Here is a 27724-nt window from a genome sequence, read left to right as displayed (position 1 = left end):
AAACTGGAAGATGCTTTAATAATTACAAATATTAAACCAGAAGAGTGTGGATAATTTCTCCTCAGTGGATTTTAAAAAAGGATTTGTTGAAATTGTCAAAGATTTCATAAGAAGTGACAGTGAGAATATGAACAGTGACATGGATAATTTTTCAGTGCTGGAATTACAAAAGAGACTTGATAAAGATGCCAATAACGAGAGAAGAGGTAAAGAGAGTACGAGAAAGCAGTAGTTTAGACTTCGCTGGAGGGAACTAAAAAGTGTGAGGAAAAAATAAAGGTTAATATAAACGGGCTGCACTATTGTTGATAATGTTTAATGGACTTTTTATTAGGACTATTATGTGATGTTTAAAAAATTTTATTTGAAAATGGGCTAGGGAGATTTGTTTAAATAGAAAATGAAAAGGATAAATGGAAAAGGAGAGATGCAAAAATGTTTATTAATGTAATTTGTATGTTATGTTATTATTTCTGATAGCCCTTAATGCACTTTTGTTGATTTAAGATGGAGTGGTAAAGCCTTAAAGATTTGATTGTGGAAAGTGTGTTTGAGATATAGGATGAAGAAGTGATTGGGTTTTTTTTTTTTTCATTTGAGAAAATGGTGGCAAGTTGTTGGTGTTGATTGTTCTTGCTGAGGAGGAAGAGATGGTTATTTTTTTCTTCCTTCCTTCTGCCTTTTTTCTTTTTATATATTTTTACTCTATGTAGACTGTATCAGTTTTATTTGTGTAATGTAATTTTTAATAAAATTATTGCAAAAAATAAGACGTTTTAATGAAACAAAACACAAAATCTTGGAAATTGTCATTGGTGCCTGAAATTCTGATCTGTAAGTAGAGTTTTTTTTTGAATGCTTAAATCCTTTTCTTTTGCTCATCCATCTGTTGCTGCTTATGTCTAACATGCTTCCTAATATTTTCAATAGTTATTGTTATTTATTTAAATTTACTGGTTCCCAATTCCAATTGATTCTAGGTGGGATACAAAACTACAGAAAGCATAAGAATAGGCAAAAATGTTAAATCAAACACAGTCCAGACTAAATAATCTAATAGACAACAAAATCAACAAAACATGGCCTTCCTCATAAATTCTCATAGGTTACTTTACTTTGCGGTATTTTCAGATGGGCTAGTTGTAAGAGGTCTTTTGCCATTCCGTGCCTAGGAAACAGAGGTGCAAACATTACAGAAAGTACTGGTGTTATGGTGTTTTTAGAAATTGCTCACCAACCACCAGTTGTTCACTTTCGATTGTTAAAAGTGAAACAACAGGGAAAAAAGAGAATTCATTTCTTAATGACATTTCCTTTATGATTGTGGGATACTAACAATCCTGGATACCTGATGACCGGGAAATAAACTGTCCTCAACCTGGTACAATCTAAAAGATACATACTACGCACTCCCGTAATTCTCAAATCTAAAAAAACTGGAAAAGGGCGAACTGCCGATCAGAAAGGTCGGCAGTTGGAATCTCTAGTACAGGTCTCCTGCGTGAGCAGGGGGTTGGACTAGATCAGGGGTGGGCAAATGTAGCTTTTTTGCAACCTGTGGACTTCAACTCCCAGAATTCCTGAGACAGCCAAGCTGGCTCAGGAATTCTGGGAGTTGAAGTCCACAGGTTGTAAAAGAGCCACATTTGCCCACCCCTGGACTAGATGACCTCCAAGGTCCCTTCCAACTCTGTTACTGTTACCCGAAGGTTGCGCGCGTGCGTGCGTGTGTGTGCAGATACTTTTCGACTGTTGCACGCAGGCCCCCCCGTAAGTGTGGAAGGAACTGATGACTTCCTCCCGAGCAAAGCCAGTTGCCGTTGTTATTGTGGTTGCGGCTGCTGGTGCCGCCCAAGTGACATTTCCCCGCCTTCCTCCGCTTGCCGAGAGGGAACCCTGGAGTGGGTTGGGCTCCGAAAGCTGCACGTGACGACGTAAAGCGCGTCTTGGAGGAGGGGATGTTGCCTTCGTCCCTTCGCTTTGGAAGTATGTGGGCGCGCAGGTTTTCCCTCGTTAACGTGGCTCTCCGACGGAGCATGGCTACAGCGCCTGGGAGTTCGGGGGTCAGCAAGAAGAAGGTGGAGTGTTTCTACGATGTCGTATCCCCCTACTCCTGGCTTGGCTTTGAGGTAAAAGCCGTGTGAAAGCAGAGCCGCCTCCTCTTACTTTGTGTCTTCCAAATCAAGCAGAGTTTACCTTGCTTGGGAGCCTTACCCGTCGGGCTTCAGTCCGATTTCCTGCCGTATTAGGTGCGATTTGGAGTAGGATAACAGTAGCAATGGTAGTTTATTAAAAAATATGCTTTTAATAAGCGCAGTAAGACTTAGAAGAGTAAATCTGCAGTACAAAAAGAAATCAGCTTTGATTCCTGTACAGTGAATTGCACCTTCAGGTGACCAGAACTTTCTTGGTTTAAAGTCCCGTAAAGTCACGCGGTTTGCTAATGTGGAGATGCATGAGAGCAACGGCCCTTTCTTGAAGTCCAGTTGCCTTTTGGAAAAAGCACCTTTGGGACAACCATGACCTGGATGATTGAGAAGCTCCATAAACGCAGGGTGACGACATTTTGCAAACGGGACCTCTTTACACTATCTGCATCTTGCAATAAGGAGTGCACCTCCTTCCTCCTTCTGTCAGCTGGGCCAGCCTCCCATGTGTTGACCTCACCCCATTCCTAAGAGGTCTGTAAGGGATGCGCATAAGTGCACCAGCGTGCCTACCGTCCCTCTCCTAATATTCCTTTTTACTAACTCTCTTCATGTATTCAAATTATGTTTATACTTTTACCCGTTATCTTATATATGCTTGACAAAATAAACTTATGATTATGATTTTAGTATTCTTCGTTTCACCATTTAGCTATTTTTCTTAACAGTTACCATCTTTTGATCCCTGGTTGTCTTGTTCCTCTCTCCAATAAGTTTGTACTCTTGAAATTTTGTGGGATTCCCCCAGCCGTAGGAAAAGCCTCTGTTGACCTTGACAAAAAGTTTGCAACTTCTGGATAATGTTCAGTATACTAAAAAATCCTCATCTGGAAATAACTCCAGCCTAGAAAAAAAAAGGGAAAGGGGTAGAAGGAAACTCTCCCCCCCCCAATTGTCAGCAAAGCTTCTAGGACTTTCTTAGTTTCAACTTTGACCCACTTTTCCGTGACTGCTGAAAACATTGCAACAGTTGTCCTGTCTGCACTATGTATATGGATTGTGGTATGTTGGGAATCCGAGTGAAATATTAAACTAAGCTGTGTAGCAATAAGTCAGATAAGCCTGACTTCAGTTTGAATTATTGGATTTTGGAACTATTTGTAAATATGGAGTGTGTTATCTTGAGTTGGATGAAAGCAAATCCTGATATATATGAATATTTCAAAATACTCTTGTCAAGTGGGAAATGGATCATATCACATATGGATTCATTATATACAGTTATGGTATATATATTTGGTCTGTTAGAATCCAAGTCTAGATGTTTAGGGGTTTCAGAATCTTTTTGTTGCCATCTAGTGGTGATCCCTATTTTTGCAGTCCCTATATGCTGTGTACAAGTATTCCAATCTTGAATGATTACAAAATATGGCTTCCACTACCGGGGTATCTTAAAGCATTATTTCCAAACTTTATCAATTTTACCTGGGAAATATATTAATTCCTGCTGTGAAAGAACTGGTTTGCACGTAAACCAAATGGGTAACTTAGTTTATTAGGAAAAGAAAGCTATGTTTACTGTGATGTTTTGATTTCTTTATTTTGCTAATATAGATTTTTTTCATTCTTTTTTATGACAGATACCCCCCCTCCAGTTATTAAAATAATAAAGATGGGCTTTTAAAAAAAAATAGCCACAGTTTGTGTTTAGTTCCTGTGATACTTTACTTTTCCTGGATTTATATCCTAATAAACTTACACCTGATTTTCAATGAACATATTATGATCTTCTACAATAGTATAGCCCAGTGATGGTAACCTTTTTGCCATCGCGTGCCAGGAGAGGGGGGGTGGGGGAGGGTCGCGCGCGCAAGTGCCCACGCGCATGTGTGTGCAACCCCCTCCCCCCCCCGCTCCTGGCACATGATGGCCTGGTAGGCCCGTTTTTCTTTCTTACCTGGCTCCAGATCCTCTCTGTGTATCTGGGAAGGGCGAAAACAGCCTTTCCCACTTCCTTGGAGGCCCTATGGAGGCTCAAAGGGCCCATTTCCGAACTCCCGGTGGGACAGGAAGTGACATTTTTTGCTGTCCCCAGCCTCCAGAACCTCTCTAGGAGTCTGTAGGAGCCTCTCTAGGAGTCTGTAGGAGCCTCTCTAGGAGTCTGTAGGAGCCTCTCTAGGAGTCTCTGGAGGCTGGGGACAGGAAAAAACATCACTTCCTGTCTCACCGGGAGTGGGGAAATGGGCCCTTTGAGCCTCCATAGGGCCTCCAAGGAAGTGGGAAAGGCTGTTTTCGCCCTTCCCAGATACACAGAGAGGATCTGGAGCCAGGTAAGAAAAAAAAACGGGCCTTCCCCACCCCCCCACCCCCCCAGGCCCTCCAGAGGCAGGAAACAGCCTGTTTCCCTACTTCTGGTGGCCCCAGAAGGCCCGAAAATCAGCTGGCCGGCGCGTGCATGCGCCCCAGAGCTGAGCTGGCGTGCCCACTAATATGGCTCCGTGGGCCACCTGTGGCACGCGTGCCATAGGTTCGCCATCACGGGTATAGCCTATGAAGGTTCATGCCAAATGATAAAACTTGTTTGCTTCTGGCATCTTGTCTTTAAATAGATGCATGTGGAACCATTGTGGTGTAGTGGTTATAATATTGGATTAGGGGCAGGGAAGCCCAGTTTCTACTCCCCCCACGCTATGGAAATACTGGGTTACCTTAGGCTAGTCGCTTCTTCTCAGATCAGCCTACTTCACAGAAATATTGTGGGGAAAAATAGGAGGAAAGAATGCCGTGTATGCCACTCTATGCTCCTGAAGGAAAAATGGATATATTTGTGATAGCTCTCTTTTCCTATTGTGGGAGCACACCGATTCTTTTATCGTCTAATCTTACAGATGTTGCTTTACATTTTCTGATTTCTAGTTCTCAATACAGGTAGTCCTTGATTTACATCCATTCATTTAGTGATTGTTCAAAATTATACAATGGCACTGAAAATAGTGACTTATGAAAGTTTTTCTCAATTACGATCATACCCATGGTTGCATGATCAAAATGCAGACACTTGGCTATTGGCTCATATTTATGATGGTTGCAATGTTCTGGTGTCGTGATCACTTTTTGCGACCTTCTGACAAGCAAAAGTCAAGGTTCACTTAATAATCCTGTTGCTACCTTAACAACTGCAGTGATTAATTTAAAAACTGTGGCAAGAAAGGTCATAAAATACGGCAAAACTCAAAATGTCTCACTTTTAGGGTTCAATTGATCATAAATTGAAGACCACCTGTAATAATATTAATAATCCCTGTAATCTCTGTAGATTATTTGCAGGTACCGTACCATCTGGAATCTAGATCTGCATTTGCGGCCAGTTTTCCTTGCAGGGATAATGAAAGCAACTGGTAAGTAAGTATTTGATTGTTCAACTGAGCTTAGATGAAGATTAGACACACTCCTGTAGCAACTAGTTACAAACGTGGCGAATGTATGGCATGCGGAGCCATATTGGTGGGCACACGAGTTCAGCTCCGGCGCGCCAGCTGATTTTCTGGCCTTCTGGGCTCACCGGAAGTCAGGAAACAGGCTGTTTCTGGCCTCCGGAGGGCCTCTAGGGGGGGTTGGGAAGGCCTCCCCAGGTCCAGAAGCTTTCTAGGAGCTTGGGGAGGGCGAAAAGGGCTTTCCCCACCCCACCCCCGAGGCCCTCCGGAGGCCGGAAACAACCTGTTTGCCGACTTCTGGTGAGACTGGAAGGCCTGTTTTTTGCTCTCCCCAGGCTCCAGAGCCTTTCTAGGAGCCTGGGGAGGGCAAAAATGGCCTTCCCCACCCCCCGAAGCCCTCCAGAGGCTGGAAAACGGCCCGTTTGCCAACTTTCAGTCCCACTTTTAAGAAGGGGGCTTTTAAGAAGAGACTGGACAGTCACTTGTCTGAAATGGTATAGGGTCTCCTGACTGAGCAGGAGGCTGGACTAGAAGACTTCCAAAGATCCCTTCCAACTCTATTATTCTGTGTTCTATATATGTGGTTGGGCATAAGTTTCTTTTAAAAAATTCCCTTATTAATATTTCGGTCCATTTTTAAAGAACTCTTCAAGTAATTCAAAATTTATACTGGATTGGCCATTTTAAACCATTTAAACATTGATAAATGCACTTTCCGTTTTTTTTCTTTATGTGTGGTTCTTTAGTCCCCTCTAGTGTTCATTTGCAACATTCAAAGAATCTCTGTTCCTAATATAGATTTAATTCTGTTCTCACTGGTGTATTATTTAATTGTATACTTTTTTTCCAAATTGTGCAAATGTTTCAAATTTATTTATTTATTTGGAAAATTTATTGATTGATTCCTCTGGTTTCCTATTCTGTTTCTAACTTTCCTAATCCTTTTTCCTTTTTGTCAATATATTGCTTTTAAACTCTTAAAATCTCTATTTAAAAATCCTTATATCAAAGAGAAAAAAAAGTAGAACACCAGGTGTCAAATTAAACTTGTCATTTTTGAACGTCTCTGTTGTCCATGAGATCATTAAATTGATAATTTCCAAAGGTAATTAGAAATGAGTGCAGCTGGATTATTTTCCTATTTAAAGGCTTTGCTGGGTTGAGAGCAAGGTCTCAGCTGATGCTCAATCCTGTTGGGAATTGCCACTGTCTAGTATGATTTGTTCGCAGTTAACTGTGTACTTGGCTGTAACAACTAATTTTGGTTGAATTTCTTTCTTTTTTTTTTTTATTGAAAAAGTTTTCAAATACAAATTTCCCCCCCTTTTTTTCCCCTCTCCCTCCCCCTCCCTAACCCCCTCTCCCCACCCATCCCCCCTGTGACTTCTTCATAACAAAAAAACCCTAATTCATAACAGATTACTTACTCCCTCCTCTAGATATTGACCTTTACTTACTAAAAATATTATTAATATTATAACATCCCCCTTTATCCATACATATCAAAAAAGAGAAAAGAAAGGGAAAAAAAAAGACATTATACTATGACATTGTAGAATAACTTCTCCACTTTAAAACTATACGATAAGTCCTACTTTAACATTTAATCTTCTATATATATTACTATAACATTTCAAAGCGGCCTTCCCCATAAAATCTAGTTTAACATTTATTCCACTCTATCCATTTCCTCCAGTCCCCCAAGTATAACACTTAAAAATCCCTTTTCTTAGACTAGTCAATCTACTAACTAGCTTATTCACCCACTATCATGCAAAATTGCCATACACAACATTTCTTAACATCTTTGATTCACTGCCCACACTACTTAAAAATATATGTCTATATTTTCCATTATATCTAAATAAAAAAAAAGAAAAGACAATGACTTTAAATTTATAATCCATATAGTATCTTCTTTGAGGTCTTTCCACTGGATTGGTAGAACCAACATCCATAATCGGGTAACATAGCTCACTGGTGCAACAGTTTATTCAGGATCTTCAATCATATCTGCCCCCATCAGTAGTAAATATCTTCTTATATGTATAAAAGTAAAAACAACCACCCGAGTGACATTATAATTATATTCCATATAGTAATAATTGTGGGTTTCATCAGGATTATTAATTCCCATCATCGTAGTGGGTAACAACCCGATCTTCTGCATGCCCCAGCATAATTCTCTTGCCTTGTGATTCAAGATAATATAATATGTTTATCAACACAAAAAGAAATTCCAAAATGGATAATTCAAATCCATCAGTTTAAGGCTCGTTTCACGTCCCCAGATTACGGCCATGCAGAGATCTGCCACAAACCTCAGGATGATATTAACCAATACGTCGCCTCTTCTGTATTTACACATAATCGATCATATTTTAAAATCACTGGCTTCACTGTTGCCTGATTTAGAAATTTCTATTTCTATGCCACCTATTTCTTTTTTTCTTTTCTTTTTGTGGGTTTGGTTTCCATCCTGGTTCCCTTTCTACAAAATATGTATCATCTGGTCGGTTTTTATTCTGCTTTGTAGATTGGTCTTGTTGGTTTTGCTTTTGTATCTCATATTTCTTTTTTATCCCTTGTATATCCCCTAATTGGTTTCCATGTTTATCCTTGCCTTGATAAGTCATCACATTAAGATTAGATGCCTCTTCTCTCAAATTTGTAGATAGTCCAGCTGGGGTATCCAATAAATCCAAAGGCAATTCATCTGGTACAGTCTCTGTAATTCGATATTTTACCTTTATTTCCGGCTCCTTCTGCTTATCCTGTATTATACCTGGAGATGTTAAATTCATTTTCAACCTATTTTGATAAAATTCTTCCGTTCTTTCAACAGTATTTAGCTGATATCTTTCTCCCTGGTATCTAAATATAATACCAACTGGGGCGTCCCACCTGTAGGAGATATTTCTCTTTTTTAACTCATTCACCAGAAAACCAAATTTCTTCCTTTCCATCAATATCTTAGGTGGGAGTTCCTTATAAATCCAAATCTTTCTTCCATACAATTGCAAATTAGAATTAAAGGAATTTTGAACGATATTATTCCTAATTTCCTTATCTGTAAAATAAATCACCACATCTCTAGGCAATTGCCTTTGCTTAGCAATCCAGGAGTTGATTCGATAAGCTCTGTCGATCCTACAAAACACTTCGTCAGGTTGAACCTTTAGAATCCCAGCTAGAAATTCAGAAGATATTTTCCTTAAATCCTCTCTATTATTTTCCTGCAAACCTCTTAATCTTATCGCATATTCTGTGAAATTATATTGTACCATTAAAATCTCTTTTTCAATCTTCTGTTGCAGATTTTCTACATTACCATACTTTTGATCAGCATCCATTTTAGATTTTTCTTCTAAGCTATTATCCTGAGTGTTTGTCAAATCATTTTCAATTTTTTGAATTCTATTGTCCAATTTATCTTGAATTTTTTCCATTTTAGACTCTAGTACATTAGTATTTGTGTCCAACTGCATCATAAATCCTGTAAAACCATTAACCACTTTTGAAAGTTTTTTCTCCAAAAAATCAGACTTAGATTTCACCAATTCTTTAATTTCCTGCTTAAATTTTTCAAATTGCTGATTCACAATCTCCTCCCTTCTTTCAATCTCCTCTATAAAAAATTCTATTATATTAAAATCAGGTTTCTGAGACTGAAGAATTAAGACTTGTTCCTTTAAGTTGTTGGTGGGGGGATCCCCCCCCCTTCTTGTTTATCTGACTTTATGAGTCGCAGTGCCATGTTTCCACCCAGGCAGGCTTTGTTAAAAAAAAGCAAGAAAAAAAAAAAGGACTTCTTTCCAATCAACAACAATATCAGGTCTCCAAGGGAAAAAAAAAAGAGAGAAAGACACAGGAGCGAAGTTTTCTCTACAAATGTAGCCAGTGGTATTTATTCCGCTACATTGTAGTAATAGAAAACGGAAGCCTCTCCTCCAGCCAACGCCATTTTAAAAGGCTTTTTTTTTTTCCTCCTTCCTCTCCTCCTCTCTCTTAAGTAATTTCTTTTTTAAAAAATCAGTAAAATACTTGCGGTTCAATATTACAGGTCCAGCTCACATTTTCTTTGAGTAGTCTGTTAAATTTGCAGGCTTGCTTTTGACGCCTGGCTCTGCATCAGCAGAGGTCTCCCAAAGCCCGGAGCGGCGGCTGGGGATACGGGGCATCTCATCCGCTCCGTCCCAAAAGTAAAAAAAAAACTTTTGGGACTCCGCAGAGAGTTCTACCCACCCCTGCCGGCTCTATCTCCGTTTCCTCATGGAAACGGAGTTTTTTCGAGCCGCCGTTCCGTTGTGAAGGCGGCTCTGACAGGCAGTGGAAGCTGACGATCCCAAAGGAACGTCTGGCAGCAACAAACAGCAAACCGGAAGAGCCGGTTGAATTTCTTAAAGTAAAAAAACCCAAACAAAATAAATAATTTCTTCTCTCCATGGTAATAAATACAGAAATAAAACACAAACACAAAATTAAAGGTTTACTATTGAAATTATATTTTGTGAATTGCAATCTTTTGCAACAGGGAACCAGCCTCCAGCAATGCTTCCCAAGAGAGGAGAGTATATGCGAAAGGATGTCAGTCGAATGGCAAAGTATTGCCAAGTGCCAGTGAATTTACCGAAAGATTTCGTAAACTCTGTGATAGTGAAAGGTAATGAAAGAGATTGTTTTCTCCAAATTGGTGCCAGTTAGGCATTTTGGAAATGATGGTTTCTGCCCATGTGGAGGACATCAGGAAGTAGAAAGTCAAATATGTCCTCTTAAAATTAAGGGTGTGTTTGTCCCCCCTTTAGCATTTATACAGCTTTTCTAGTGCACCTTTGTGTATGTCTCTATTGTCCACAGGAAGTCTGCCTGCCATGCGTTTCATCACTGCTGTGGATATAGCAGAACCTCAGTTTCTGGAGCCTGTTTCTAGAGAACTCTGGATGCGCATTTGGTCCAGGGTAAGTATTGAGGTCCTGCACACATATGCATCTTTCTTGGCATTTCTCTATCCTTTCAGATGATCACTTAGGCAAGAAAGTTGAAATCATCTTAATGAGACATGCATGCATGTCAGTCAACTAAGCGAAATACAGAACTACGTGGGGGTCTACAGAAATTTAAATATTCTTTAAGACCCAATTAAATGAATAGGGTAGCCTAGAATTTCAGCTGTATCTCATTTTCCTCTTCATTCTCTCCCTATTCCCCAGGTACATTAAATTAGGGAAATTGGACCTATTTGTCCAGTTTGATTTAGACAAAGGCCATTGTTGTCCTTCATAGTTTTTGTTTAGTTTCGTTTTCTTACCCTCACTATTTCCCTGGCCCATCTTATCCACAAGCTTTATTAATCAGTTGCCATATTTTTTGTTTTTCCAGGATGAAGACATAGTTCAACCAGAAAGTATATTGGCAGTAAGTTTCTGCTTCTCTTCATGTTCTTCTCTTGCTCTTCTCCTTCAGGGTGGTTTAGATGCAAAAGGGCTGGTTTGTGCTTCTGGCTGGATAATTCTGAAATAGGTTTAAATTGGAGAGTGTTTAGATGCCTGCTGTCCTAAGTGTGGAACTCTTGTAGCACTGTCCATGCAGAAGGGGACTTGTGTGTGATCACTGGGTGTGATGCATGGAAATGCAGTTTTCCTAGGACTTAGACTATTAAAGCCCATATAATCTGTAGTTTAGTTTTTAAAAGAATTGTATGCTACTTAATTTATATGAAATATTATCTCAAAGTCAGTAAATACTCCGCAGGTTGATTCATTCATTCCTAGAATCTTAAGGCAGAAAAGTTTCAGCCTAAGATTCTGGAAATCCCAGAGAGAGAAGGAAAATTTTACCAGAGAGACTAATAATAATAATCCAGAAGAAATCTGGTAGTAATTTTATGACTAATAAATTTTAAGAAAGGGCATAAACTTCCATACGCAATAGGTTATTTCATCATACTTCATCATGAATTGCAGCTCACAAAAGCTGAGACCCTTTCATAACATTTGCTGCTCAGAGAAGGTGCTACCAGACTCCTTGTGATTGTGGACTGCTGTAGATTATCGTCTTACTGTTGGAGTAAAAAAAGAAGTCTTATGTGAAAAAAGGGAATCCATTGTCTAAAGAAAATTTAAGTATTTTAGTAGTTAAGAACAGAAGTTAAATCAGTACCAGCAAACAAAAAAGAAGGTGTTGAACAATTGGAGTTGGGCCACAGTTTAGTATGCTCCTGGCCATTTTGTTTCCAGTTCAGTTAAGTGTCAGTATTAGGTATTTTTGCAAACGGTTTCTTTCCTTTATAATATCCTGTTTCCCCCAAAATAAGACATCCCCTGATAATAAGTCCAATCGGGCTTTTGAGCGCATGGCAATAAGGCCAAGCACTTATTTCAGGGTTCAAAAAAATATAAGACAGGGTCACGGTATCTCAGGTGGTATATGTGTCTCTCAACATGGAAAGCTGCCTGAGGTTTTATCCAGTCAACTTTACACTGCCCAGAGCCCCTGGGAGATTGGCAGTTAAGAAATATGTAGTATAAATAAATAAATAAATAAACTTGGCTGCATCTTCTAGGATATTTGGTTTTCCCGCCCCCTCAGGCTGCAGAGAAAGCAGGGTTGTCCTCAGACAAAAGCCAGGAGCTTCTGAAAATGAGCACCTCATCTGAGGTGAAGAATCGCCTGAAAGAGACAACGGACAAAGTCCTGAAGTTTGGGGTAAGGGCCAATATTTTATGAAATATATCTTCCAGTCACAGTCTACTTTCAAAAAGATGTAGGATCTTGGGAAGCTGAATTCTTTAATGCTCTGATGAGCAACTTTGTTGGCTAATGAAGTCACCTTAGAAGACCTGTATCCCCTCAGAACCCTCTGGCTTGTTTTTCCTGCATATTTGTAATTATTATCCATAGCTAGCCTTGAAATATTGCTGTCAAATTCATGAAGAGCAGGGCAGATGGGCAGCCTTATAACAATATAATGTAGCAGAGCAGCAAGGTAACTGCCTATTACTTCCATCTAGTGAGCTATTTTATAAAACTATTCCACATATAGATCAGTTTGAATTGATGTGTAATAATGCGTAAGATCTGTTTATGAGGACTGATGCATATTTGTGTGCCAACATTGCTGCAGTGAAAAGCAGTGAGAATAATCCACATTATAGCCAATGGGAGATAAGTAGGGTTTGCTTAGGAGCAACCATACATGTGCTTCTTAATCTCACTTAAGGTTTATAGTTTAAGATAAAATGCACCAGCACCTACCAAAGTATAGATAGTTGGATGGCTGGCAGAACTGTGAAAAACAGTGATATTCAGAACACTCAAAAAGTTGACAAAAAAGGCAAAGACTTCCTAAAGTTGGGAGATTTTGCAAGTGTGGCAATTGATCTATCTTTCCTTTTATGGCTTTTGATCTGTTTTCTACTTATCCAGGCAAGCAGGTGAATTTTGATGGTATTTGAACATATTTCCCTACAAAATAGCATTGGTGTGGTGGCACAGGTGAATTGGACCCATTTCCCAGTTCTTGGATGGGGGGCAGGGGGAAGCAATAATGTGCGTTTTTTAAATTTTAAAAACTGTCCTTGGGAAATGGAGGTTAAACGTGCAGCCACCTAATACAGAAGCTAATTGACACATTGCAACTCTTCTGGTTTCCGTCTGTTACCCTGAACTAGTTAGATGAAGCAGAATTTTCTACTTATATCTTATGTTGGGTTTTCCCAAATAGGCATTTGGAGTGCCATGTTTTGTTATCCAGACTGACGGACAACCCCAGCTTTTCTTTGGTTCAGATCGTGTAGAACTACTAGGAAATGTTTTGGGTGAGTGTTGTGAATATTTTTGTTGTGAATTATTTTCTTTAGGTTCCATCATGGACCAAACATTACAAAAGATGATTTTATTTGCTCGTAACTTCCATAAAAAATGAAAAAAAGGAAAATCTTGAATGTCTTGGGTTTGGGGGGAAATATTTTGCTGCTATTATCATTTAACAATATGGAAGTTGTTTGCCTTTATCTTCTGGCTTTTGTTTTTGTTTTATGTTACAGTGTTGCCCCCAAAATCCATTTAGCTTTCTCAAAACACTCAAGTTGACATCATCCAGCTGGGTTCCCTGTTGCTTCAAACAGCTTGCTATTACCCTACTCTATCTCTGAGGACCTTAAACAGGGGTCCCCAAATCCCCAGGTCATGGCCTGTTTTAAACTGGGCCACACAAGCAATGGGCTAGCGTTCACGTGTGCGAAGCTCCACTCACATGAGCAATGGGCACTTGAGTAGAGGACGCTTGTACTTTATTTTTATTTTTATTTTACTTCGAATTTATATACCGCCCTTCTTCCTGGAAACTCAGGGCGGTGTACAGCCAGATAAAAACACATAATATAAACATTAAGAACAAATTAAAAGGAAATATCTCAATTTGGCCAAAAAATTTAAGAAACATACAAATTTAAAATCATTTAAAAGGCATTGTTAGGCCAGCCCGGCTTGTTGGAAAAGGAAAGTTTTAAGGGAACGGCGGAAGGCATGGAGGTCTTGGATTCTCCTTATCTCTGGGGGCAGCTGATTCCAGAGGGTAAGTGCCCCCACAGAGAAGGCCCTCCCCCTGGGGGTCACCAGCCTGCATTGCTTGGCTGATGGCACCCTTGTGTGCGAAGCTCTACTTGCACAAGTGGAGGGTGCTTGCATGTGAAGCTCCATTCATGCAAATGAAGCTTTGTGCACAAGCACTTTCCGCTTTTGCAAGTGGAGCTTTACACGTGAGCACAAGCACCCTCCACTTGCTCCATTTGTGCAAGTGTGTGCACCTGGCGCTCACACCAACGGAACTCTGCGTGCACATGCGCCTGCCACTCACGCCCACCCCATGCTGGGCCAGGCCACCAAGATGGAAAGGTTGGGAACTGCTGCCTTAGGAGGCCTATATAAGTGTTGTGTTTACTGAGTACTAGAAAGAAAAAGGAGAGAAATATGTCTTAAGAATTTACAAAGAGATGTCAAATATCCTCATAATTTAAACGTTGTGTAAGTAGGGTGTAACTTACCCTTTGTATAATTCTACTTTTGTTCTAAAGCTCATGAAAGAGGAAGAAAGAAGTTTTTTCCTGACTATTGATGCTTTTATCCAAGTTCCTTTTAGGTTTTGGGAATTACTTTAGATAGCAGAAGTAAGAGAGCAAAGGAGTCTGAATGAAACTCATTGGGAAAAACCTGGAACAGATACAGCACAGAGCAATTTCTTTGCTAAACTGCCAACTTCCTTTACAGGGGAAACAATTTGTTTGGTGTTTTTATAATTTGATTGACCTAGTAGAGTTTTTTAAAGTGAAAATGTTAAGGTTGTCCTCCTGTGCATTTTAATCTGGAAGTACTGTTTGAAACAGAAGAGTTTTGAGTTGTCAAAAGCAGTCTAAAATTGGGTGAGATCACCTAGAGTTTCAACTAGTCAGCAAGTAATGCTTTGGAGATACTAGAAGAAAGCTGCTGGAAATAGTGGCTAGAAACATCCTCTGGCCAATGCATTTAAATTTCATCACAAAATTTTCCAGTTGAGAATATCAAACAGACTCAGTATAACCATTAATATGGATCTAAGCCTCATTGATTTATTACTGAAACAGAAGCACTCAGTAAGTGAGCAAGCACTACTCTGGACTGAGATTCCTCAAATAGTGGCTTGTAGGCAGTTACGCATTGAATAAATGTAATACCTGGCGATGTGAACTGGATTAGACTGACTTCTGAACTCAAACAGGCTCTTTGGGAGGGTGTCTTTATAAGATGGGAAGAATCCCTGCAATTGTGTTCTGAATTGAACTGAATCATAACCTTTTTATATAACCAGCACACCGGAGTATTCCAGACGTTGATCTGCATAAATGGGATTTGTATATGTTTTACACTTTTACATTTGGATGTCTTTCTGTCATGCCACTAATCAAATATGAGAGGATAACAGAAGTAGTAAAATGTGCTGCAAACTGTTTCTTTCAATTCTGGAAGAGTTTTCAGAACCTTTGATAAAAGTTCTGGGGTCTGGTATACAGTGCGGTATTTTGGGCTGCACAATAAATATTTCTCAGATAATTAGAGGATCATCTATCTTTGTTTCTTCATACTGTATTTTAGGGTTAGAGTAGAGTAGGTACAAATCATACTTTGGACTCAAGTCTTGAATACAGTTGGACAGCCTGGAGTATTGAGTCAAACTGGATCTTGTGAGGTAATAAAGCAAACGCAATAATGTTTTTGTACTAATAATTAGAGGTGTGTGAAATATTTCAAGTTCAAAACATTTTAAATACATTTCAGTATTGCCAGAAGTGTTTGCTAAATGGCCCTTGGGACAGGGTTAGAATACTTTAGTAAGATGAGGGCAATTGTTCTGTGCTTGGAATGTTTCAGATCTGAAAGTTTGAAATGTAGGAGGAGATGTAATTAAATTTATCCTCATTTGTGGTTTGAACCTGTTTTCTGAATTTGATTTTTTTGTTTGGTATTGATTTTCTTCACAGGAGAAAAGTGGCTGGGGCCAGTTCCCACATCATCTAAGCTCTAGTTCTCAGGAGCAATGAGAAAAGTAAGCAACCTAGTAAAATTATAAACATCATATCCTTCCTACTTTTACAAGATGACTGGCATTGGAACTGGCTTAATATAAAAGATCATAATAATTGTCTTCAAATACCATGTGGCTGCCAAGATTGAAGGTCTCAGAGCAGAGAGCTGTTATATACCCCTTCTTGCAGTCACTGAGTACCAGGATCTAGATGGCTCCTAAAGGTAATGAATTGTCATGGAAAGATCCAGGAGATCAGTTCCTGGTAGAATAACATCTGGTTACCTGCGATTGATGATTCCCCCAAAAGATGAAACCGGTCACCTGGTGGTCAAGGTAACTGACAATTCCCATGCGTTAGGAGTCTCCAGTATTCAGGATGCTTGTCTGCAAGAATTATTTTCTCTGTCTTTCACCCTTTACCTCAGCCACCTCAGCAATGAGCTATAATAAGTCTAGTTGAGAAAAGCACCTGTCTGTAAAATTATTAGTAGGTTACTTTTCACCATCATTACCATCATTCACCATCATTTATATAATACTGCATTTTACCTCCTCTCCTTCTTTAGCAACAACATTGTTCCAGAAACTTTGTCATTAAGGGAAATAGTTTCTAAATAGGTGTGCATTAGACAGAGAGAGAGAGATGCTGTGAAAATTGATAGTACAGTGGTTTAGTGCACCCTGTCATTAACACAGCTGCCTGCAATTTCTGCTGGTTCGAATCTCTCCAAGGCTCAAGGTTGACTCAGCCTTCCATCCTTTCTAAGGTAGGTGAAATGAGGACCCAGTTTGTGGGGGCAATAAGCTGACTTTGTATAAAATATACAAAAGAATGAAGGCTATTGCTTAACGCATTGTAAACCGCCCTGAGTCTCCGGAGAAGGACGGCATATAAATCAAATTAAAAAAAAAAAAAAATTACTGGTTGCTGCCTTCTTATTCAGATGAAGTTTCATGCAATTAGGGTAGTGTTACTTTCACTCCAGTGTGCATTGTTCTTAGGCACAAGAAATTTGATCATATGTGTGTGCATTTGGTCAGAAAATGATTCTTTGTTACCAGTTATTACTGTTGTATATGCAAATGGTCACTAACCAAGGTAATTGCTGAGTAGTGATTGTATATCCTATCTTTTATCTATGAGCACTGATTGACTCATGATGTTCCCTACCTGTTTTCTATGTTTCAGTGAAGAAATCATAGGTTGTCATCAAACTGGAATAGAAATACTGCTCTAGAAACAGCCATTTATTTGAATGTGTTAAGATGTATGTCAGTGTTGTGTTATACATGTTTATGGGTACTAATATAGTCATTATATGATAACTTGATTGGAAAGACCAGTTGTGAGGGAGGGAATGTCCATTATAGCACAAATTCCAGCACTCATACTGATTTATATCATTTATGTGAAAGGGGCAAGAGATAGTTTGAGGGATGGGCTGAATGAATTCCCACTTGCTCATGAGGAGGGTTTATGAAAACATCTTGACTCACTGCACCATTCAAGGAAGTTAAGAGATTTTCTGATTCAAATACAATTGAGAATAATCTTTGATTGAATACAGGAGAATTTTAAATTAGACGTTTCACAAAAACAAAAGGTTGCTAAGATCTTTGTGCCTTCTATTCACACTGTACTTTCTTTACTCAGATTTTCTTGTAATAGCTATTGTCTTCTTTTTTGACTGTTAGGAATGTTTTAAAGAAAGTGCTTTTTCCTCCAAATTAAACATTCAGTTTGAATCTTAGATTGTGGGGAAGTCAGAGCTAGGAATCTTGGCTAGAATCCTCTTAGATATTATAAACCTTTAGCTTATAAACATGTTTCAACTGGCTAGTGAATAAACTCATTTTCTGAGTCAAGACAATTCAATCATAATAAACTAATAGAATTGGCTGGAGTTCTATATCACACACAAGCTAAGTAGGATTAACATGCCAGTTCAGCCTTTAAAATACAATGCAAACTCTTGTTTATTACTTCTCTAAAGTTAGAGATTGTCAGCCTCCACTTTTCTGTTGCTTGCTTGCTATGGCTGCCATTGAAAGGGGGGAGGGGGGAGCTGTCTGGATAGTTGGGAGGGGGGAAGTGAGCTGGTGGAGTGAATTGGAGAAAGTTTTCCTCAGCGTTTCTCTGCAGCTGGGAGGTGTGCTGATCACCAGTCAAGGTCAACCGTCCTGGCATACCAGAAGGATGGAGCCATCAGAAGCTGCACCCCACATGATCCCTTGGGGGGATGTGGATTGGATAATCCTGACTGGACCATTGGGGGGAGGGTTTTAAGGATGCTTTCTATATGTGATTTTCACGTCTATTGCCTAAGACCTTGCTTTTTTTTTGTTTTTTTTAAATTTGATTTATATGCCGCCCTTCTCCGGAGACTCAGGGTGGCTTACAATGTACTCAGCAATAGCCTTCATACTTTTGTATATTTTATACAAAGTCGGCTTATTGCCCCCACAAACTGGGTCCTCAATTTACCTACCTTAGAAAGGATGGAAGGCTGAGTCAACCTTGAGCCTTGGCGAGATTCGAACCTGCAGTAATTGCAGGCAGCTGGTCTTAATAACCAGCTTAATAACAGGGTGCCTTAGACCACTGTACTACCAAGGCTCTTTTCTTTGGTTGCATTCAGTTCATACTCAGTAAAAGTACCTTTCTCTATGAAAATGGAGTCGGGGTTTTTCTTTCTTGAGTACTGCAAGGAGGCATACCTGACAGATCTTCAAAGCTGCAGATGAATTGTACATTATGAGTTGCTTTGGGGCAATTGGGCCATTCCAAAAGTGTTGGAATGCTTTACCAGAATACACAGGATGAGACATTTTGTGTGTAAGATCCTCCTTCTGCCCCTGGTAATTATGTTGCTTATATTTATTGCTAAAGGAAGGCTCCCCTAGCTTTTTTCCCCCCTAGTCTCAAATTGCAGGACTCCTACATCATACAAAACAGGTGTGGTGGCTCAGTGGCTTAAAAGACTCTGGAGAAGGTCTATACTCCAGCAGTTTGAACCCAACCCCCTCCCCCCCAAGTGAGCTCCTATCACTTATCTCAGTTTCCGCCAATCTAGCAGTTTGAAAGCATGTAAATGCAAGTAGATAAATAGGTACCACTTCAATGCAAAGGTAACAGCGTCCCTTGTTTTGCTGCATGCTCTGTGCGTGATGTCATGACCAGTGGTGGGTTGCTCCCGGTTCGCAAGAACCAGTAGTAAAAATTTCTAGTAGTTCGGAGAACCGGTAATAACATTGGCTGGCCACGTCCCCGGCTCGGTCGCCACTTGCTTACCCTGTCCACCTCATCAGAGGCTTGCTTTTTTTTTAAACTTTTAAAAGCATTTTTTTCTGCAACCTCTTAAGGTTATAGAAAAAATGCTTTTAAAAGTTAAAAAAAAAATTGGCCACGCCCACCCAGGTACATTACCCCAAGCCATGCCCACAAAATAAGCCATGCCCACAGAACCGGTAGTAAAAAATTTTAGAACCCACCCCTGGTCATGACCATGGAAACATCTTTGGACAATATTGGCTCAGTGGTCTAGAAACAGATGAGTGCTGCCCCCTAAAGTTGGCTACGATAGCAGAGTAAAACCCACAGGGACTCCTTTATCTTTTTTATATCTTACAAAGCTCTCTGCAAACTGCTATGCCATGAAAGCAGAGGGGAAGATTGGCAGCACGTAAGCCTATAGGCCTGTAAGGGTCCTTGTGTGTTTAAACAGCAGTGTGTGCAGCCCATTTATCAAAGACAGTTTAAGAAACACTTCCTTGGAAAAACTAAATATGATTTGTTTGAATTTGAACATGATTTGTAAAATACTTGAAATATTAAAGTTGGTGAAGAGTGGCATGAAAGGGATTTGTTAAAATGTCTGAATAAATTGCATATACTACCTTGATTATTATTATAGTTTAAAGTATAGTTTCTCACCATTTTAAAATGACAGCAGTGATGAAAAAGTAGCTTTACAAATAATCCTTGCATTTACAACCTTCACATATCTGTAAAGCAAAGGAAAGCTAAAGTATGATCATAAATTAGCACAATCAGTTTTATTTAGCAACTGCTAACTTTCAGATTGCGGGTCCCAATTGTGGTCCCTAAACAAGAACTATCCATAAGCCCCTTTCCTCTCTTGTAAAAGTCTGCCTATTGATCACATTGCTCTAAATGAGTCTGTTCATGCTTCACTGCTTTTTGCCATTCATACACAGTAATGGAGGAGTAAAGAATAATTATTGTAACTACATGAGAAAGGGAGATGGAAAGGAGCCATTTCCACTAATAGTTACCAGGTATCCTTCTAGGAAACAAGGCAAATTGAAGCAATTTATGTAATTTGTTGTCAAGGATTTGTTTTTAATTTTGTATCCTGCCTGGGAGCCCACAAGAAACACCCTTAGTAATGTCATTATGTCACTAGAATAAGGAGAGTTAAAGTGTAAAGTGAGTATCTTAAACCATTTTGCCTCTAAAACATTCCAATGAAAAAAGTAAGATTTGCAAAAAAAGTAGACAAGATGTCAAAGATATCCTATGGTCTTCAAGTTGCCAACCATGGTCTGTGTAGAGCTCACGTGCATTGACTCTTTCGTAGCTTAAGAACCCTAATTTATATAGACAGAAGATAGGGAAATTGGTGGCAAATGCTTTTAATTTAATGTCAGTTGGTAATCTGTCACAGGTCTGTTCTCATTTCTGAATAGTTAACTATTATGTTTGGAGCAGTGGTGAAATCCAAATTTTTTTACTACTGGTTCTATGTGCGTGGCTTGGTGGGCGTGGCAGGGGAAGGATACTGAAAATCTCCATTCCCACCTCACTCCAGGGGAAGGATACTGCAAAATCCCCATTCCCTCCCCACTCCTGGGGGAAGGATATTGCAAAATCTCCATTCCCACCCCACTCTTGGGAGAGTGACAGGTGGTATTTGCTGGTTCTCCGAATTGCTCAAAATTTCTGCTACTGGTTCTCCAGAATCTGTCAGAACCTGCTGGATTTCACCCCTGGTTTGGAGGGTTTTTTAATGAAGAGCATGTAAAACGAGCTCTAGGACTATAAATACAATAGTAATATTAAAATAGCTTCTAACATTCTTAAATACACAACAATTATTAAGAGCAGAGGATAGGACAGTTGTTACGTTGTGATACAGACATTGAGAATGGTTCTTACAGGTTCTATACAAACATTGCAAACCACGCTGTTGTCATTGTATTTTAAGAGTTTTTACTAAAGCATTATTTGGTGGAATACATTTCTACTAGGGCTTATGAACTCCCATAATTAAACTTTTTAGGTGAAATGTTGAAGTGTTAACTAAGCTACAGATCATTATGATTCCAGGTCTCCCTCTTTCAATACAATAAAACCTTAGACGTTTGTTAGCTTTAAACAGAAAAAAACACAAAGGTGAATTGGTCACAGTAGTCTTTTATTGCAAGCCCAAGACACACCACAGACATAACAAGCATTGGACAAGGAGTCATAGATTCACATTTACAGGTTTTGGTTCTTGATGGCACAAAGACTCAGGGAAGAAGGTGGCAGTGGTACAGTGAAATATTTAACAGATCTGAGGAATCTGATGAATAATGAAACAAATGCTCTTTGTCACACACACACACACACACACATGCTCTTTGGCACTATGTGTCCTGCCTATGCTGCATAATGCAGTTCTGATGTTTTGCTTATGAACCAGGTATAATCCTGGGAGCACTAAGATATATTCCTCTTTTGAGGCCTTCATGCTGAAGAATGAACACAAATACAGCCTTCTTGAAAGGGCCCTGTAGGGCACTCAAATCCTTCCCAGTGGGATCTTGGATATCTAAATTTTAGCTGTAATAACAGAGAAAAAAGCACTCCTCTTTTGTTTGCTTCTAAAGCTATGGCAGATGGGAGAGCCCTCCCTCTTTTTTTTAAAGATTTAGATTGGTTCTGCTCTCCTGAGGTTGCTGAATTGGAATGATACATATGGATGAGTAAAATGCCACATTTGGACTCTGATTCCTGACTGCCTGTGGTGCAGCTGTCAATGAAGCAGAAGGGCCAGGTGAGGCGTTTCTGGGAATCCACCATTGTTTCCTCTGAATTCCAAAGTGAACTGCTGTGAGTTCTCATTTCAGCAGCAGATCCTACGTACAGAAAAAAGATGAAGATAACTCCAAGAATCAACTAATGGATAGATGTGATCACTGGATACTGCAGGGACATTTTCCTCCTATACTTCAGCTGAGATGGATAAGCTTAATGAAGAGAGACAATCTCAGCCATGAATAAAACATAAAGCCTTATACCATTCATCATAGCAACTGGGAAGCCAAAACATCATTTTCAGCAACTTCATAAAGAATGACCACTTGTGAATAGGTGCACAATTGGATGAGTAAAGTTTCCTATAAGGTGGCCAATTTTATATTTGCAGCTTTGAAAATAACAGTCCTGGGAAACAGTCCAGTAATTGACAAAGTTGAAGAAGTCTGTAATGGGGTAACGATAATGTTCAAATTACTATGCAACTGGAGAAATCTGATTTAAAACTGCTACTAAACCAAGGCGGTCCATGGGCTTGGTAACAAACTCTTGCCTTAATCAATCTTACAGGAAATACAAGGAAACAGATACATAGATTGCCCAAAAGCTTCATCAGAATACTTATTCTGTTGCAGAAGATAACAGTATTCTACAGAGCAAGGCTAGGGAAGCTACAAGAAGCTGTAACCTTGTATTTGATAAGGATAATGCTGTGGGGAATAAGTAGGCAGAAGGCAATGATCAACCAGAGCTGGATTCAGAGGGTTTCCTGTTAATTGTGGTAATAGCTTTATAAAGTTGTCAGAATAGCTTGACAACTTGATATCCATTCAGCACTCGCGGAGCTTTAAACTTGTCTTTCTGCAATGCTCAGGGGAGAAGTAATGTTCCAACAGAGAAATGTGTTAAAAAGACATTATCAAGACTAAGAAAGAGGCTACATACAATATTTGCATTTTAAAAAAAAATCCCCTCACCCCTTGGGGACTTTCTCCTCTCTCCTAACCTTGACCATTTGCAATAATCCACAAAGAATGCACACCTCCCAATGACAGTGAAAAAGCAGAAGTAGACAGAAACATACAAAACTAGCTAGTGAGCTAAGTGATGATTCAGCAAATAATAAGTCACAGCAATGAGAGGAGATGGGCTGGAAAAGGGCACTATGGGGATCAAGAGGATACAGTATTAAGGAGTTAGCCAAGTTATGAAGTTAGCCTTGATAGATACATGGATGTGGGTTGACAAACCATGTTGGGCAAGGACTGAGTGGCTGCCTCAAAAAAATGTTCCAAATTGTTGAGGGCCTGAGAAAATAGAGAATTGGAAGATATTATAGGACTATAAAAATATAAAAAACCAACAGGCTTTACTTTTGACAGCATCTGGCTGTTTTTCAAATAGGTGGGATATGTAGAGAGTAGCAAAGATAATCAATTCTCCTGTCACTTTTTCCCTATGTGCCCTTATCCCCCTGTGTCCTAGGGTATTGAGACCCCCTAGGAAGCAGATTACCTGTGAATTACCCAGCATGCACTGAGATACCCCTCCAGCGATGGCATCACACACAGCATAAAATGGAGGCCTGTGGAACAAGGAAGTGGCAGTTTCTTTAACCTTCTTCTTGCCCTGATTCCCTGTATATGAAGAACCCACAAATCACCTCCCTACCTGATTTTCCTACATGCATTAAAAAAAAAAGTATAAAACATACTGGGCTGTAACGTTGAGCATCCACTTTACTGCTTTTCCCCTTTTCCATGGAGCTTGCAGCATTGCTAGAAGGGAGCAGCTGAGTTACTGAAAGGAACCAAGCACAAAATAACAGTAAGTTATATCAAAACATATTCTGGGGGAGATTCGGCTGTGATGGAAAAAGTCTGGGAATGGGATCAATCAGTTATCAGCAACCTATGATACACAAACGGCATGTTTATCTGGGATATTTTTCATTTGGTAATGCTCCTTAATAAAATTCTATTTTTGTGTCTACTATTTGGAAGATACTTGGATGATTTGATTTGGAATTCTAGGATTTAGAATTTAAATCTTGGGGGGGGGGGAAAGAACATATCTTCCCTGGAATATCTAAGAATGAGAAAGAAATTAATTTGATTAACTTTTTAAGGTGAAGTTATTGAATTTGCACTGAATGTGTATTCTGAGAGCTACTCTTGGCTGAATATTGTGACATAGTTCATTGCTAAAAATGAACACATTAGAGAAACTGTAAATGTATAATAATGCATATTAGAAAAAATTACTAATAAACATGGTCGGAAAAAGTCCATTAAAAATGCATGCTATCAGCCTTCAGAAAAATGGATAGAATTGTTCAAACGTATCCTAAATTGAGGAAAGAAACACATTCCTCAATTGTCCTGTTCATCAAGTAAGATCCTCCAGAATTTGTCTTCATTGAAAACCAGAACAACCAAAATATTCCATGTTTTGGTTCTGTCAAATCGTAGCCCACCAATTTGGTCGAAATCTTGAGGCATAATATATTTGTTTTGGGTTTAAAACAAAATAAATTTGCTCCTACTTTTACATAACATATAATGTCAGGTGGTGGCAGTGCCTGACCAGTCTTTTCTTACATTGAATTATAGCTGCTTAGTACTTGGGTTAGATGTCTATGGAGATTCTCAGTCATCCAGGTTATGGTTGTCCCAAAGGTGTTTTTTCAAGAGGCAAGTGGACTTTCTGGTTTTTCTTTGAAGACGTTTTGTTTCTCATTTTGAAGGCAGCAAAGTCCACATTCTGGATAGAGAGGACCGCTGGTTTGAAAGAGTGGTCAAAGAGGCCATCTATGTCAAAATTGAATAGCCCTCTCTCAACAGAGGGGGAAGGATATAACATCATCTATCTCCAGTCTTTTGAAAAGAAGAAGGCTCCACATGCATTTGCACAACTCAGGTAACCCCATAAACCTCCAGGTGGACTTAACGACTTGCTAAAAGAATGCAAATGTCCAGCTGTCTGAAAGGAGTATAAATCCTTCCATTCCCCACCATCCAGTCAGAGCTGAAGAAGCTTCCTGGATGGGAAGTGAAACGTCTTTGAAGAAAAACCAGAAAGTCCAGTTGCCTCTTGAAAAAGCACTTTTGGGACTACTTGGGCTAAAGAACACCCGAGATTCCTAGGGCTGTAGAGAAAACTTCCTGAAAGTAGTAACAAATTACTTACATGCTATTTGTAGAAAACAGCATGGAATGTATTCATGTAATCAAAAATCAAGCTTACTCAAACTTTTACTTAGTTAATGTGTAATCATTGGGGGGGATACACCCAAAGAAATATTCTTGGCAAGAGTATAGATATAGCTGTCAGTACTTCTGCAAGATCCTCAATTCATTTGATTATCCCCAAACAACTACCCACCTACGTTACAAAATTAGAAGAAGTAGCCAGTTTATTCATAAACCCAAATAAGTGGGAAGAACAATGATACTTTTAGCAATCTATGGCAGAAATCAAGCCTGCATGTAATTGGATTCTATATAGTCACAGGGCTTCTGGCTATATTGACATTGGTTTATGGTATGTAGATATACTAGCTGACCTCACTGTAGAAAAAAGAATCCATGATATTTGATGAGGGAAAAGAGAAACAAGCTGGAACTTTGGAAGAAGATTAATGCCAGCTGGTCACTATTCAATCTCAGTGGAAAGATCTAGAAAGGAAACCTAAAAAGTGACCTATGACAAAGAGATTTTCTATTCATAGAGAAGGAACGTAAATGGAGCAATAGAAAGCCCGATTAAATCTAGAAGATCCAAGGGGATCAAAAAACACGCGGGGAATATTGGAGAATCATCCAATGGGGAAGTCATATTTTTTTTTAAAGATACACTGACTTTGTTGCCTAAACATTTGTATAGCTCATTTTGGAGGGAGAGGAGGAGGGAGGGAATTCTGAGCTACATAATTAATAATAATACAATTTCTGTCTTGAAATTCTGAAAATTTGGTCAAACTAAATGTGAACTCAGCCTAGTTTTACCCTGGCTTCAGAAGCTCATTAAGAGTTTAGAATCACAGTTTCTAGATTCATCTGCTGGAATAGACACCTATCAGACAAGGGAGTTTCAGCCCACAAATTAGGTCAAAAATTAGGCTGGAACATATTTAAATAAATGGTTTCATCCAAGATGTTACTATATTCCGAAATTATTTCGCAAATGCTGATTGTATTTCAATTGGGTAAGGACTGCACCATCTTTTGTTAACTACCTTTAAGATCCATCTAGATAGATTTCTCTGACATCTTGGACTGACCAGGTTAAGGGCAGGTGCGTGCGTATACACCCACACACCATTTCTGTTCTCTAAGCAGCCTGTCAGCTGAACAAGTAAAAAAAAAATCTCCATTAAATTTTACCTGTTAGTACCACCACTGTATCCATTATAGAAGGTGGTAAAATATATATGAAATTATACTGAAAACTCTATGGTAAACATGTAGCTGATTGACAGTAGGTTCAGAAATTGTAATAATTGAAGTATTATTCAATTATAGTGGTACCTTGGTAGCTTTGAAATTCATCAAATTTGGTACTCAATGCATTTTGATGCAAAAAATTTGTCCCAGTACTATTGTTTGGTACTTAACACACAAGCTAGAACTTGTTGGTGTCAGCTGCCTTGTGACTCACTACATTATTCCTTATGGGAATTTTTTTTGGGGTACTCATTTTTGATACCAATTAATGGTGAGTACCGAGGTACCACTGTACATGCTTCCAATAATGCATTAGTAATTTACAATGCTTGCCTCCCCTCCTGGTTGATCAACCTTCTGTGGACCTTCAGTCCTTCATGGCGCTGTTTTTAGGGTGGGGGGAGTAGTCCTTTTCTAAATAAATGTTATGCTCCCCTAAACATCTATGCTTTCTTTTTATGTGTGGGTTTTGATTACATTTCTCTCCTTGAGGATCATGAACACAGAAAACTCCTAATCCAAATGATTCATTACCTATCACTGCTGTGTGGGACAGCATAGGCCAGTTACAGTTTTGTAACAACACCAATGATATAAAAGGAATCTACTCTGCCTAGCAGATCTGCCCTAGAAATAAACTAATTTCAGTGTTTACCTGGTGAGCTGGTACTACTGGGTGTACAGACACTGTCATCTAACCATGCATTCTGAACCAGAGAATCCTGCTTCTGGGGACCTTCAAGAGAACACATTAACTCCTGCACAAGAAAAATGGGAAACAGCTTTAGAGGTCACTTAGTCTGTATCTGGAAGATTGCTTCTATGAAAGGGAGTAATAAAAGATCCCACACTGACCGCTTCATTCTCCTCCTCCTCTGATGTTTCATTCTCTCTGACTCCACTACAACAGCTGCTCACATTAGATGAAGAACGGGACAGGGGCTGCATCACACAATATCCTGATGTCTGATTGGAGAGACCTCTGCTGAAGGAACACAAGCTCCAAAGAATCACTGTCACAATCCTCAAGAGCTATTCGCCCATCCGAAAGATTAATCTTCCCTTCTGATAGAAGTCAGCCGATGTAGCATAGC

At 39.3% G+C, this 27724-nt stretch overlaps 2 protein-coding genes across 16 annotated transcripts in view; one reads left to right on the top strand and one right to left on the bottom strand.

The window, feature by feature from the left end:
- Positions 1–1835: 1835 nt before the first annotated feature.
- GSTK1 (glutathione S-transferase kappa 1) overlaps positions 1836–27724 on the top strand; it is a 55639-nt gene continuing 29750 nt past the window's right edge. For 3 of the 7 annotated variants that reach the window (XM_087886475.1, XM_087886474.1, XM_087886476.1), the window contains exons 1-8: positions 1836–2129; positions 5464–5545; positions 10116–10244; positions 10439–10539; positions 10961–10996; positions 12170–12286; positions 13305–13398; positions 16096–16160. In XM_087886475.1, the coding sequence (XP_087742601.1) occupies positions 1959–2129; positions 5464–5545; positions 10116–10244; positions 10439–10539; positions 10961–10996; positions 12170–12286; positions 13305–13398; positions 16096–16139 (774 nt within the window). In that variant the 5' untranslated portion in view covers positions 1836–1958 and the 3' untranslated portion in view covers positions 16140–16160. Of the gene's footprint in view, positions 2130–4378; positions 4478–5463; positions 5546–10115; positions 10245–10438; positions 10540–10960; positions 10997–12169; positions 12287–13304; positions 13399–16095; positions 17064–17331; positions 18817–23670; positions 24483–27724 lie in introns of those variants that run through there. The other 4 variants (XM_087886473.1, XM_087886471.1, XM_087886470.1 and 1 more) reach the window with 4 other exon arrangements.
- LOC117661787 (rap1 GTPase-activating protein 1-like) overlaps positions 21564–27724 on the bottom strand; it is a 72577-nt gene continuing 66416 nt past the window's right edge. For 3 of the 9 annotated variants that reach the window (XM_060690333.2, XM_060690330.2, XM_060690332.2), the window contains 3 exons: positions 27486–27615; positions 27286–27388; positions 21564–23985 (listed from right to left, as the gene is read on the bottom strand). In XM_060690333.2, the coding sequence (XP_060546316.2) occupies positions 23798–23985; positions 27286–27388; positions 27486–27615 (421 nt within the window). In that variant the 3' untranslated portion in view covers positions 21564–23797. The remainder of the gene's footprint in view (positions 23986–27285; positions 27389–27485; positions 27616–27724) is intronic. The other 6 variants (XM_087886467.1, XM_034410925.3, XM_034410926.3 and 3 more) reach the window with 5 other exon arrangements.

Source organism: Pantherophis guttatus, chromosome 2, assembly GCF_059756535.1.
Source record: "Pantherophis guttatus breed Tessera chromosome 2, ASM5975653v1, whole genome shotgun sequence".
Taxonomy (NCBI): Eukaryota; Metazoa; Chordata; class Lepidosauria; order Squamata; family Colubridae; genus Pantherophis; species Pantherophis guttatus.
This window is presented reverse-complemented; position numbering and strand designations above follow the sequence as displayed.